The sequence below is a fragment of the Dictyostelium purpureum genome, assembly GCF_000190715.1.
Source record: "Dictyostelium purpureum unplaced genomic scaffold DICPUscaffold_46, whole genome shotgun sequence".
Classification (NCBI taxonomy): domain Eukaryota; phylum Evosea; class Eumycetozoa; order Dictyosteliales; family Dictyosteliaceae; genus Dictyostelium; species Dictyostelium purpureum.
In genome coordinates this window covers 32,849-47,046 of record NW_003519383.1, presented here as the reverse complement: position 1 = coordinate 47,046, position 14,198 = coordinate 32,849, and the positions used below count along the sequence as shown (strand labels likewise).

General features: G+C 24.7%; 6 protein-coding genes across 6 annotated transcripts; 3 read left to right on the top strand and 3 right to left on the bottom strand.

Annotated features, from left to right (window-relative positions):
• Nucleotides 1-1,245: 1,245 nt before the first annotated feature.
• On the top strand, nucleotides 1,246-3,121 carry DICPUDRAFT_97049 (uncharacterized protein; the record flags this gene model as incomplete). The annotated part of the gene is made up of 3 exons (XM_003285437.1): nucleotides 1,246-1,723; nucleotides 1,790-2,007; nucleotides 2,086-3,121. The coding sequence occupies 3 exons, from the start codon at nucleotides 1,246-1,248 to the stop codon at nucleotides 3,079-3,081; spliced, it is 1,692 nt and encodes a 563-aa protein (XP_003285485.1). The 3' UTR covers nucleotides 3,082-3,121.
• A 390-nt stretch (nucleotides 3,122-3,511) lies between these two features.
• On the top strand, nucleotides 3,512-5,432 carry DICPUDRAFT_46100 (uncharacterized protein). Its single transcript, XM_003285436.1, has 4 exons — nucleotides 3,512-3,865; nucleotides 3,946-4,279; nucleotides 4,345-4,484; nucleotides 4,548-5,432. Exons 1-4 carry the CDS (start codon nucleotides 3,638-3,640, stop codon nucleotides 5,367-5,369), a joined length of 1,524 nt encoding a protein of 507 aa, XP_003285484.1. The 5' UTR covers nucleotides 3,512-3,637; the 3' UTR covers nucleotides 5,370-5,432.
• Nucleotides 5,433-5,962: 530 nt separating this feature from the next.
• On the bottom strand, nucleotides 5,963-7,495 carry DICPUDRAFT_86726 (uncharacterized protein; the record flags this gene model as incomplete). Its single annotated transcript, XM_003285421.1, has 3 exons — nucleotides 5,963-6,354; nucleotides 6,429-7,069; nucleotides 7,134-7,495. The coding sequence occupies 3 exons, from the start codon at nucleotides 7,493-7,495 to the stop codon at nucleotides 5,963-5,965; spliced, it is 1,395 nt and encodes a 464-aa protein (XP_003285469.1).
• A 207-nt stretch (nucleotides 7,496-7,702) lies between these two features.
• On the bottom strand, nucleotides 7,703-9,364 carry DICPUDRAFT_53574 (serine hydroxymethyltransferase). The gene is made up of 2 exons (XM_003285420.1): nucleotides 9,211-9,364; nucleotides 7,703-9,131 (listed from the first exon to the last, which is right to left on the bottom strand). Exons 1-2 carry the CDS (start codon nucleotides 9,322-9,324, stop codon nucleotides 7,872-7,874), a joined length of 1,374 nt encoding a protein of 457 aa, XP_003285468.1. The 5' UTR covers nucleotides 9,325-9,364; the 3' UTR covers nucleotides 7,703-7,871.
• Nucleotides 9,365-9,691: 327 nt separating this feature from the next.
• On the bottom strand, nucleotides 9,692-11,933 carry DICPUDRAFT_149357 (uncharacterized protein; the record flags this gene model as incomplete). The annotated part of the gene is made up of 5 exons (XM_003285419.1): nucleotides 9,692-9,722; nucleotides 10,017-10,383; nucleotides 10,463-11,348; nucleotides 11,428-11,710; nucleotides 11,800-11,933. The coding sequence occupies 5 exons, from the start codon at nucleotides 11,931-11,933 to the stop codon at nucleotides 9,692-9,694; spliced, it is 1,701 nt and encodes a 566-aa protein (XP_003285467.1).
• Nucleotides 11,934-12,868: 935 nt separating this feature from the next.
• DICPUDRAFT_149356 (uncharacterized protein) lies at nucleotides 12,869-14,086 on the top strand (the record flags this gene model as incomplete). The annotated part of the gene is made up of 1 exon (XM_003285435.1): nucleotides 12,869-14,086. The coding sequence occupies one exon, from the start codon at nucleotides 12,869-12,871 to the stop codon at nucleotides 14,084-14,086; it is 1,218 nt and encodes a 405-aa protein (XP_003285483.1).
• Between the last annotated feature and the right edge of the window lie 112 nt (nucleotides 14,087-14,198).

Below are 14,198 nucleotides of genomic sequence, written 5' to 3'. Positions count from 1 at the left end.
CCCCATTTGAATGTCTTTCATTTTGTCTAAATATTTTATCTTGTAAATCTTTACCATTTCCTTGTTTTTCACTATTACTATAGCATTGGGATAAATATGGTTGGGATTTTATTACATTTCCTGAAGATGAAGAAAGTATATTGTCTTTTGAGGAGTGTTTTTTAAGTTCTCCCCTTCTTTTAATATTATTTGATTTAACTTCTGCCATAGTATCTAAAAGAAAAAGAAAATAGAAGTAAAAATTATTTAGGGAAGAATTAGTTATTAATATTATTTTTTTTTTTTTTTTTTAAAACCATAAATTTTAATAAAATAAAATATTTACTTTTAATTAAACAATTAAAAAAAAAAAAAATAAAAAAAATTTATATAAATAAAACAGAAAATAAACTAATAAACAAATGTTAACAACATATGTTTTAAAAGATATAAAATTTTGATAGATTTATTAAAAAGATTAAAACAAAACAAAAAAAAAAAAAAATGTTTTTTCTTTGTTTAAAAAAAAAAAAAAAGTTATTATATTTATGTTATATTTATTTGAATTTAAAATAATAAAAAAAAATGTGTATTGTAAAACTTAATTAAAATATATATAGAAATTGGAAAAATTATAATGTAATTTAATGTTCTCAATTTATTAAAATAAAAAATAATTTAATAATTTTTTTATTTTTTAAATTTTAAAGAGAAATTATTAGTGGTTGGATGTGGGGGTGTTGTTGCAATTTCTTGCTTGTATTATTTTATATATACAGCACCACAATAAAAAAATAATAAAAATACAATGGATAGAAAAAATAAAAAAATAAAAAAATAAATAGTAAAATAAATTAATAAAACAAAATTTAAATATATTTATATAAATACAATTAAATTATTAATAAAAAGTAAATACAACTGTTTAAAATATAGTTTTAAAAATAATTATTTTGAGAAAAAAAAAAAAAATATAATTATAAAAAAAAAAAAAAAAAAAAAAAAAAAATCAAATATGATTTTTTTTATTTTTATTATTTTTTTTTTATTTTATTGATTTAAAATAACCTTCAGATATTTGAAAGATTATTATAAATAATTAAAAAAAAAAAAAATATAACCTCTATTTTTTTTTTATTTTTTTTTTTATTTTTTAAATTAAATTTATTTTTAAAATTATTTTTTAAATTTTTATTGAAATTTTTTAAATAATAAAACACCATCTGTCTACCACTGGCAATTCAACAGAAAATAAAATTTTGTGTAATGGATGAGCGTATAAAGAAAGCACTCAACGATCTGGACAGTGCCACAGTTTTAAATCAATTACCAATTTTATCAAACGAATTAATTTTAAAAAATAACCTCATAAACGAAAACAAAAATAATATAATCCTCGCATCTGATAATAATAATAGTAAAAACAATAATAATAGCAATAATAGCAATACCGGTAATGATAATAATAATAATAATAATAACAATAGTATTTCATTTACCGATAGTGATTTAGCTTCATCTACCTCATTGCTTTATTCATCATATAGACCATGGAATAATACAGATTACTATAATAGAGTTAGAACATACACAATTTCAAATTGGTTTGCTAAACCGACCGAAATAGATCCATTGCAATGTTCAAGATTTGGTTGGATCAATTGTGAACCTGATATGTTGGAATGTGAAACTTGTAAAAAAAGGTTATATTTTAAAGTTCCACCAAATTTAAATAAAACTTTAGGTAAGATACTCTTTTTTTTTATAAAATTTGTTTGTTTAAAAAGCCAAATACTAATTTTTTTATCAGTAACAAAAAGAATTCAAGAGTTTTTAAAAAGTTTACAATCTGATGGACATAGGGATAATTGTCCATGGCGAGATAATAATGGTTGCCCATCATTCTTTTCAAGACTTTTAGATATACCATTTCAAACTCAATTGGATGCCTTCATTAAAAGATCTCAAAATATATACAATAATATAGATAAATTACCATTATTATCTGATGAATTTCATAAACAATGGGTAACGTATTATAACTAAAGGTTTAATCTTTGAAATCGTACTCAAAATACTAATAGAAACATATTTATTTTATCTTAGAATGAAAAACAAAAACTTGAAAGAGACAATATTTTAAATTCAATTATTAAAATCTCAAATTTACCAATCGATGATATAAAATCAAAAACATCATGTCTTTTAGCTTTATGTGGTTGGGATTTTAATTTATCAACTTTATCACCAACATCATCACCAATTTCAAACAATAATAATGGTTCAAAAGAGAAAACTGAAAGTAGTATTTATTGTTCATATTGTCAAAGAGTTTGTGGTATTTGGAATTTTATAGAGAATAAAAGTAAAACCAATCCATTTTTTGAAGAACCAAATACAAATACATCGAGTGGTGTTTTCAGTAGCAGCATTGTAGGAAGTAAAAGGAAGAGAGGTGATGATGAAGAAGAAAAGCAAAATATACAGTTTGAAAGAGCATTAGCACAATCATTTAGTTTTAATAGTAATAACGATACACCAAAAAAGAGTACATTTGTTTCAGCATTTTCAGGTAGTTTTCAAACATCTTTTGGCAATATATATCAAAACGACAGCAATAGCAATAAAAACAATAATACGGGGGTAGAGAGTAACAACAACACTAAAAATAGTGGTTGGAGTTGGGGTGAGTCATTTTTAAATTCTCAACCAACCGATTTCAAACATGCACTTGAATCCAAAGCAAAATCGAAAACTGAATTTTCACCAGTCAAAGAGCATAGATGGTTTTGTCCATGGATGTTGGTAAATCAAAATAATAATAATAACAATAATAGCAATAACAATATAGATGATGATAAAAATGAAAGTAACTATTATAATAAAAAAGAAATTAACATTGAAAAGGAAATAGAGTTTGAAAAAGAAATACAATCAAAAAATAATAATAATAATAATAATAATACCAATAGTTTAATTTCTGGGTGGGAAAATTTATTAAAGTTGTTATTAAACCAATCAACATACGAAAGAAAAGATTTAGAATTTAAAGAAACTAAATATCACTCAATTATAAAATCATTAACATCAACAGATAAATAACTAGACAATAAATTAAATTAAATTTTTCTTTATAAACAATATTTTTTATTTTTTTATTAAAAGCTATTTTTTATAGTTTCCATTCGATTTCTATTTATTTAAAATAAATTGGTTTGTAAATTTTTTTTTTTTGATTACTAAAGCTTCTTAATTTGACCAAATAATTAAAATTTTTTTCACACAACCTTTTTTATTTTTTATTTTATTTTTATTTATTTTTTTTTTTTTTAATTTTTTTTATTAAAACCCCCTCTTAATTTTTTTTTTCACACATCTATTATATTTATAAATGTATAAAATGAAAATAACAGCTATTATATTTTTATTATTATTTTATATAAATTTAAATAATTCAATAAAAATAAACACAAAAAATCAAAACCATTTTAATATATTAAATAACTTAGATAATACCAGTAAGCAAAGTAAAAATCAAAACAATCAAGGAAATAGTACAATCTTAGAATTTTCAATTAGATTTTCAAAACCATCATCATCAAATGAATTCGAAATTATAAACTATATAGATGAAAATGCTATTGCCTATGTTTATTATATGCCCGATGTAAGCGTTAATGGTTGGTCCTATTTATCATTGAAAACCAATAGTTTAAATGGAAAATATGATGATTATGTTCAAGCATTGGCCGCAGGTTATCTCGAAGGCTATTTAACACAAGAAATGATTTGGGATAGTAAGTATAACTATTATACAAATTATTTCAACTCCTCCACAATCCCAAAAGTTTTAAATGATTGGTTAACAGAAAACTATTATAATATGGTAAGATATAATAATAATAATAATTTAAAAAAATTATTTAATTTTATTATTTTTATTAACATTATCTTTTTTTTAATAAGCATGAATTTATTGTAAATAATGTTGATTCATGGTATTGGAGACAACTAAACCTAACATTAACTCAAATGAATGGCTTATTAGATGGCTATACTTATGCATTAAGTTTAACAAATAATAGATCAAAGATACACCAGCAAACTATAGTACTTTTCGATTTATTCGTTTTAAATATGTATGGTGATTTGGGTGATTTGGGGCCAGCCCTCCACATGGGTAATTTTCCAGCTGCTAAAAGAGCATCAGATTTTAATGACATTCAAGATTACTTTATGAAAACCCAACACTGCTCCGCACTAATCAAATTAACTTCAGATTATTCAGAACTATATGCAGGTAATTATTATTATAAAACTTAATCTCATTTTCAACACTAACTATTTTTTTTATAAATTTCATAGCACATACAACATGGACAGGGTATAATACAATGTTAAGAATTTTCAAAAGCTATAACTATGGATATTCCTTTGAATATTCAGGTACCATTTCAAGAAGGAATATGTTTAGCTCATATCCAGGTGTATTAATTTCAATTGATGTATGTAATACTATAATATATATATTTTTAATAATTATTAATTTTTTAATTTTTTTAATATAGGATTTTTATCAAATGGCAGATACAAATTTAGTAGTTTTAGAAACCACCAACTCATTATTAAATCCAGAACTATATAAACTAATTAGACCATATTCAGGTGTTTTAAGTTGGATTAGAATAACTATTACAAATAGATTATCTAATGACGGCAAATCATGGTGCGAAACATTCTCAAGATACAACAGTGGGACATACAATAATCAATATATGGTAATAGACTACAAAAAATTTACCCCATATAAAGAATTAAAAGATGGTGCTTTATATGTTTTAGAACAAATACCAGAGTATATTGAATATGATGATCAAACAGTCCTACTAAGAGAAATGTATTTTAGCTCATTCAATATTCCATTCTATGAAACTATTTATAACATGTCTGGTTATAACAACTTCACTTCCAACAACTATACTAACAGTAAAATCTATTATCTAAGCTATCAAACATGTCCAAGAAGCGAAATTTTCCGTCGTGATGTAGGCTCAATTGAATCTTTAGACTCTTTCAAAGCATTACTAAGATATAACAAATTCCAAACTGATCCACTTTCACATGGCACTCCATTTTATGCCATATGCTCTCGTTATGACCTGTTATCAGATGATCCAAAGCCATTCGGGTGTACAGATACCAAAGTAACCTCATACAATAACCTATTGGAAAATTCAGTGCTAGCAATCAGTGGACCTACTACTGACAATCAAAAACCATTTGTTTGGTCATCTAATAGTAACTTTATGAATGTTGCTCACAACGGTATACCAAACGAATTTAATTTTGACTGGGTTGTTTTTAAAAACAACTCATTTAATAACTACTAAATATCAAAAAAAAATATTTATTAATAAAACTGTAATCTATTATTTTAATTTTAATTTTTTAAATTTTCAAAGTTTATTATTATGCGGTTGGTTCCAAAAAGAACACAAAATTACATTATTTTATAAAAGTTTTTTTTTAACCCAACAGATTTCGAATTTTCAATTTTTCTAACTTTTTTTTTCAAAATGGAAAAAAATTAAAGAGATAACAAACACATTAAGAGGAGAATACTGAAAGAAGGCTGTCTGCGGCATTTGAATCAATAGAAAATGGTAATAACACCTCGAACCACATACTTTTTTATTCTTCATATTTTTTGATTTTATGTCATATTTATCCAAAAAAATGAAAATATAAGATAAAAAATGAAAAAATATATCAAAAAATGTAAAAATATACAAAAAATTTAATTTAACAAAAGGGTGTTCGCAATACCAAAGGAAAAAAATGCAATCAGGTACACTAACCACAATGCAAGGAGGTTAAAGACAAAAATTGAATAAATTGATTGTTGCAGAATTAATCAAATTTTGAAACAAACGCATAGTATTTAAATTTAAAAATCATTTTTTTATTATTATTCTTCATTTATTTATTTTTTCTTTAGCGGATCTTCATAAAATTTCCAAATTAATAAAGAGCCACAAAAAGTTAATAAAACAATTATTGAATTAAATAAATATATAGCACCGGGATAATAAACTGGTGAATCTTTAGAAATAAAGAATGAATAAATATCATTTGCAGCCAAAGCACCCAAGAAACCAGCAAGAGAGCCTGCTGCTTGGACACCAGATATTACTGAGCCCTGAACTTCGGGTGATGTTGAACTTGAGATTACACTTTGAATTAAATAAATATTATTAGGAACATATGCACCAAAAACTCCTGCAATTATAAATATATATTGTTTTAATGAAAGTGCATAACCAATATGAGCCAAAAAACTAATTAACAAACCTAAAGATATTAATCTACGTTGTGCTATTATAATTATAAAATAAAAAAATTAGTTTATTAATAAAACAATTAACTTTTTAAATAAAATTATAACATACAATATCTTTTTAATAATTGTGGAATTACAACCCCTCCCCAAAATATAATAAAGACCCCCAAACCACCCATAAAAATTCCATTCATAGTTGCTCCCCAGTTATACATTAAAGTACAATAGTAATAATATGTTGAGAGAATATCTTGAGCTGTATAGTTAACAGAGATAAAAAGCAAACAAACCAAACCAACATATCCATTTGAAAAAACCTTTTTGATAACTTTGAAAGGGTTCCATGAGCTATATTCGGTGAATTTAATTCTATTATCCTCTTTTGCGATATCTAAAGACTCCTTTAAAAAAAAAATCATAATCAAAGTGGATGATGTTAAACCCATCGAAAGAAAAAGAGGTAAATTATCTATTTTAGTATAATTAGCACCAATAAAAATCAAAGGTCCTAAAATTATACCAGCTCCAGATACCACCCCTGTAAATATGTAGAACAACGATCTTTCTTCTTCGGAGGTAATATCAGCAATAAATGATAAAACTGCTGAAGCTGCAATATTAGAAGCACCACCAATACTATGTAAAATATAAAATGGCCATATGTTATGAGTTAAAATAGTGATATAACATGATACCATATCAATTACTAATAAGAACCCGCCAGCAAATAAAACTGGTTTTCTTCCATATCTTAAAAAACGAGTTAATATATATTTTATAAAAATTAATTATTTTAAGAATTTATTATAAATACCTATCCGATAAAACACCTGCTAATGGTCCAAAAATAAACATAAATATATTTGGAATAGAATCACTGTAACTTTTATAATATGCAGCTTTTGATTGCTGAGAATCACTTCCAGGTGGTAAATTTGGGAAATGATATTCTACATAGTTTATAAATAGTGATGGTAAAAATAAAGTATACAAAAAAGAATTTACAATTAATAATGAGTAAATAACCAACAAAATTATAATTTCTTTTTTATATTTAAAATTTTTAAAACCTATTGGTTTTTTTTCTATTTCCTCTCGGCCATATTCTATAAAATCATCATCATTTATTGAATTATTTAAGAATGGTTCAAAATCACCAATTTCATTTATACCCATATTATAGGTAAAATATTATTGCAATTATAACAATGGTAACCAAAATATTTTTTTTTTTTATCAATTAATTTTTAGCTTTCTGAATAAGAAAAATCATTTGACTTTTCCTCGACCAATGGTTTTTTATGTCCCCAATAATTTTTATAAAATAAAATAAATTTTAAAAAAATAAAAAATAAAAACATTTTGAATAATCAAGAGAAGAGTAACTGAGATTAAATAAATGTATATTATAAAAAAAAAAATTTAAATTTTATTTATTTACAAAACTATTATTTTATTATTATTATTATATTAATTATTATTGTTTAATTATTATTTTATTTATTCTAAATAAAATATTTAAAAACTATTACTGAGTATTATTATAAATTATTTAAATACCTGGTAAAGTGAATTGGCTTGAGAATTTTTCGACTTCTTGTTTTAAATCTAAAAGTTCTTTTGATTTGTGAATTTCACCGACAAAATCAACTAATTTCTTACCTACACGTGATTGGATTTCAAGTGAGATTTTAACGATTCTGTCTAAAAATTCAGCAATTTTTTCGAAATCGGCTTCTTTTAAACCTCTTGAAGTAAGAGCTGGTGAACCAATACGAACACCACCTGGGGCAATGGCATTAGTATCACCATGGACGGCATTTTTATTGACAGTAATGTTAGCGACATCACAGGCCTTTTCGAGCTTGCTACCTGAGAGGTCTTGTGGACGGAGATCCCAAAGAATTAAATGGTTATCGGTACCGTTAGTAACTAATTTGTAACCCTTTGACATAAGAGCATTACCAATAGCAGCGGCATTCTTTTGAACTTGTTTAGCATATTCTTTGAAATCATCTGTAGCAGCTTCTTTAAGAGCAACAGCAACACCAGCAATAACATTTTCGTGTGGACCACCTTGGAGTGATGGGAAAACAGCGAAATTAATTTTACTTTCTAAATCGTATTCTTCAATTTCTTTACCATTGCCATCAACTCTTTTACCTTTACGGAAAAAGATGATACCTGAACGTGGACCTCTAAGAGTTTTATGGGTAGTTGAGGTGACGACATCACAATATTCGAATGGTGAATCTAAAAGTTGAGCAGCAACTAAACCACTGTAGTGAGCCATATCACACATTAAATAAGCACCAACTCTGTCAGCAATCTTTCTCATTTTCTTGTAATCCCATTCACGTGGATAAGCAGAGGCACCAGAAATAATTAATTTTGGTTTGAAGAGAAGAGCGTTTTCTTCTAAACGTTGATAATCGATTAAACCATCAGCACCAATTTGATATGGCATTGATTCGAAAAAGATTGATGAAGCTGATACTTTCTTCTTATCAGTTTGATAACCGTGGGTAAGATGGCCACCTGATGGTAAATCTAAACCCATAATACGGTCGTGTGGTTTTAATAAAGCAGTGTAAACTGCAAAATTGGCTGGACTACCTGAATATGGTTGTACATTAACACCCCATTTACTTGAATCTAAATGAAAAGCTGCTAAAGCTCTCTTTTGACATAAAATTTCTAATTCATCAACAACTTCTGAACCACCATAATATCTTGAACCTGGATAACCTTCAGCATATTTATTTGTGAAATGTGAACCTAAAGCTTCCATAACAGCTTTTGATGTGAAATTCTTTATTATTTTAAAAAATAAAATGAATTATATTAATATTTAGCAATTATAATAATTATTATTTTATTCTATTACTTACTTCTGAAGCAATTAATTCTAAGCCATTGAATTGTCTTTGTTTTTCTTTGTGCATTAATTCAAAGATTTCACTATCGACTTCCTTTAAATCTTTATTACCAGATACTGAACCCATTTTTTTATATGTTTATAATATAAATGTATTTATATAAATGAAACTAAATTAAATATTTTGAAAAAAAAAAAATTTGTTTAATAATATAATTAAAAATATTTTATTTATAATTAGCTATTATTATAATAGTATTTTTATTTGTAAAAGATTTAAGACAATACACACAAGTAAAAAAAATTAATTTAAATTATAATTTTAAAAAAAAAAATAAACCACTTCATTTTGCAAAATTTTACAAAAAAAAAAAAAAAAATTAAAAAAAATTAAAAAAAAAAATTAAAAATAAAAAATAAAATTTATTATGGCAATATAGTTATAATGCCGCAATCCTTATAGTATTTTTCGTTTTTAACCCTTGACTCATTATTTAATTTCCGAAAATATAAATAGTGTTGTCGCTTTTAAAAAAAAAACTTTTGTTTACAATGAGTCATTATTTAAAAAATAGAAAATTTTTTTTTTAAAAAAAAAAAAAAAATCTTGCATATGCACATGGTGTGGTTTTTGATCAAACACTGTTATCATGCAGTTTTTTATGAACCCCTTTTAATAATAACACAAAAATAAATTTTTGAAGAAAATAAAAAACTAATCATATAATTGTTTTTATTTTACAAACCTATGGTTTTTTATTTTATTATTTTGTTATTTGTTTTTTATTTTTATAGTATTATTTTTTTCCTTTTAAAAACCAGGCTGGAGCTTTGATTTGATTTGGGTTTTCTCTTGCTTTTTCTCTTTCTCTTTCCCTTTCTAATTCAATTTCTCTTTCTCTTTCTTCGTTTTCATAACTATTAATTGTGTCATTATTATTATTGTTGTCATTTTCGTCAGCGTTATTCATTTCGACATCAGTTTCGGTTGTAGCTGTTGTGGTTGTTGTGGTTGTATTGGCTGTTGTATTTGATGAGGATAAATCATCAAAAAGTTTTTGAACCTCTTCATTAAATGTAATATTGGTACCATTTGGGACACCTAAAAAAATTTTTGCCCTTGGGAATAAACTTTCTTTTAAAAATGAAACATTATTATTTAAAACTTTGTAAGGTGGTGTAGTATCTGAATATGCAATTAAAAAAAAAAATTAGAAATTAATTGATATTTATATGATATTTAACAAAGTGTTTATAATGCTTACATAAAAATAAAGAGTCATTGGGTTCTACAAGTAAAGTATTTAGGTATGAAACTAAATTTGAAATTTTTTCCCTAACCAAAAATTTCATTTCTAAAGATTTTTGACTAACACCAGGTAACACAACACGAATAGTTGTAGTTTGAAAGTTTTTAATTTTCTTATATTCTTCTCTTTCTCTCATTGACTTGGTTCTGAGTACAGAGTTAAATTCATCTTTTTCCTTTTTAATTCTTTTATTTGCTTCGACTAATCTTTTGAAATCTTCATCTGTTAATTTTTCATTATGTGAAATTGCTTTTGGATTAATATGAACAAGTGTTGGTAAATATGCTTTTAACTCTCTATCTTTTGGATCCATTGTTATAATTTTTGGTGGTTCTGGTGCGCTAGAACTGGTTGTTTTAGGTGAGGCATTAACTACTGATGCTGTGGTAGTGGAGGTGGTTGGTGATTGAGTAGCACTGTTTAATGGTTGCTGTTCATTAACTTTGGGTGACTTATCAATATCCATTGATGGTGTTGTATTTTCACTAGAGTTTAAAGATGATTCTGATGGTGTTGTTGATCGGGTTGTACTATTTGATGACTTGACTGAGGTTTCGCTTGTAGTTGGTGATAGAATAGTTTTATTTATTGGTGATGAGGTGGTATTAGTATTTGTTGGTGATGAAGTTGGAGTGGTGGTGGTGGTGGTAGTTGTTGCTGTTGCTGTTGTTGGTGATGAGGTTGGAGTGGTTTGAATGCTAGGGGGTTGATAGGATTCAATAATTGGTAAAATTTCATCTTTTGATCTATCAGTTTGTTTAAAAGTTAATTTAACTAATGATGACTCTGTAACATTTAATGATGCTAATGATGATTTTTGAAGCAATTCAATTGTGCTAATCTATAAATTAAAAAAAACATTATACTATTGTTAATATTTATATTCACCAATTGTTTTTTCTTTTGCTATTAAATATTACCTCTCTATTTAAAATATTAATAATTGGTTCAATATATTGATTATTTTCATTAAATTGATCGATGATGGATAGCTTTTCATTTGTTTGAAAATATACTAAAATATCCCAAAGTGTTGAACTTGTTTTAAAGCTTGCTTGGTATCTTTTACCATCTACCATTTGAATTGCAATTTTAATTGTCGATATAGTTGTTCCTCTTTTTTCACTGATTGTAACCCTACTTAAATTTGGTATACCTGATAATCTATATGGTAATGAAAGATTTACATTTGTATTACCATACCTAAAATAAACAGCAATAGTTTTAAAAATAATAAGTATATGGATTGAAAATGCAATATGAAAATATAAAAAATAAATTAAATGTTTTACATTAACTGATGTGAAGAGTCATTAAGTTTGAAATGTTGACATCCCTTTTTAAAGACCTCTAACATTGAGTTGGATGCTATAACAGGTACTGTAAATTTTCCAGATTTATATATTATATGTAATGAAGATGTCATTTTATGTTTGTATTAATTTTAAAAAATATATTAAAAAAAAAAAAAAAAAAAAAAAATATAAAAAGAAAAAAAATATTAAAAATTTTAATTTTAAAAAAAAATTAATAAAAAAATAATTTTAAAAAAAAGAAAAAATAAATAATTTTATTAAAAAATACTCATTTTTCACAAATAAGTAAAAAAATAGAACAAATGATTTAAACTATTAAAATATAATTACTTTTACCATAATTAATAATAAATAAAATAATATTATAACAAACTCATTTCATATATTTATTTTCATAAATGATTAAAATAAACAAATAATAATTTAGAAATAATAATATTATAACCAATTTTAAGAAATAAAAACTCAACATATGCATGTAAGTATTTACAATTACCACCACCCTTTATTTTATTTATTTTGCCTCAGTTTGTTTTGTTCTTTCAAAAAAAACATTAAAGATTTAACCAACACAATAAATCCATTTGGATCACAGACATACACACACACACAAACACACATAACAATTCACAAATAAACACACACATTTAAAATTAACGTTATTTAAACGTTTTTTATTTCAAAAAATGATTTTAAAATGTGTGTGAATATATTGATGTGATGGAAGTTGTAGTTAAAACATTGTGGGTGTAAACTGTGATTCAATGAGATTTTTTTTTTATATTCCAAAAATACAAAAAGTTATTAATAATAAATTGTAATTGCTAATATTAATATTATCATCATCATTATAATAATGTGATGAATTTCTTAATTTTACAAAACCAATAACATTTAAAATTATAATAATATTTAAATAAATAAATTTTAATAATAATTTAATTTTATTTTTTGTGTTTTTTTTTTTGTTTTGATAAAAAAATAAATAATCATTCTTTTTTTTTTTTTTTTTCAAATAAATTAATAATAATAATAATAAAAAAAGATGTCATGTTCAATAAATAATAATAATAATAATAATAATATTAATATTAATATTAATAATAACAATACCAATTCTAATGATATATTATTTTTTAAAGTTTTTCGTAATAAGTGGCTTCGTTGTAAAATATTTAGTTGTTTAAAAACATACCAAATTATCAATCAATACTCCTCAAATGAAATCAACTCCTTCAATATTGAATCATTATATGAATTCAGGTACAGAGACTATTTATTAGAACTTCACATTGGAATTTTTGGTTTGTGCGTTGATCCAATTGGCGGCAGTATCAAATCCACAACTAATAAACAATGTGACTACTCCATACCACAAGGTTGCATTCCAAACTCAGTTTTAAAAATAACTAATAATATAAACAAAAAGATCCTATTTGGGTCTCTTCCCAACTCATTAAAAGTATTAAGCTTTGGTTATGAATTTAATCAGTTTATAGAGCCAGGTATTTTGCCATCAAATATAGAGACACTCAGTTTTGGATATATGTTTAATCAAGAATTACACAAAGGCTCCATACCATCATCAGTAAAAACTTTGTTTCTAGGCTATCTATTTAATAAACCACTTGTAGAAGGCTCCATACCATCATCAGTAACATCTCTAACTTTTTCAAACAACTTTAACCAGCCATTAACTAAAGAAGCATTTACTTCCTCGACATCACTAACAGAGGTTACTTTTGGTGCAGCTTTTAATCAAAAAATTAGAAAAAATATACTACCCAATTCAATAAAGACTTTGAAATTTGGATACTACTTTAATCAAGCCTTAAAAAAAGACAGGATCCCAAACTCTGTAACCAAACTTGTAATCCAAGGACACTTCAACCAACCTTTAATTCAAGGTTCAATACCCAACTCTGTAACTCAACTTGTTATTCAAGGTCATTTTAATCAACCTTTAATTCAAGGCTCCATTCCAAATTCTGTAACTTCGCTTCAATTCTCAAACCATTATAACCAACCTTTGATGGAGGGCACAATACCAAGCTCAGTTACTGATCTTACAATTGGCGGTTTTAATCACTCAATAGTATCAAGCATACCATCCTCTGTGCAAACTCTGTCGATCTGTTTCTTATTAAACCAAAGATTAATCGAATCTTCAATACCAAAAACTATTAAAGAAGTTAAAATTATTGGTAAATATGATTACCCTTTACCAATTTTAAATAATTCAAAATTAATTTTATTAAATTAATTGTGTAATATAAATAAAAGAACAAAATAAAAAGTGTTTTATATAAAAAATAAACCAAAAATAAAATATGCACAAAGTTTTTTTTTTTTAAACTGGTCTTAAAAAACCATTC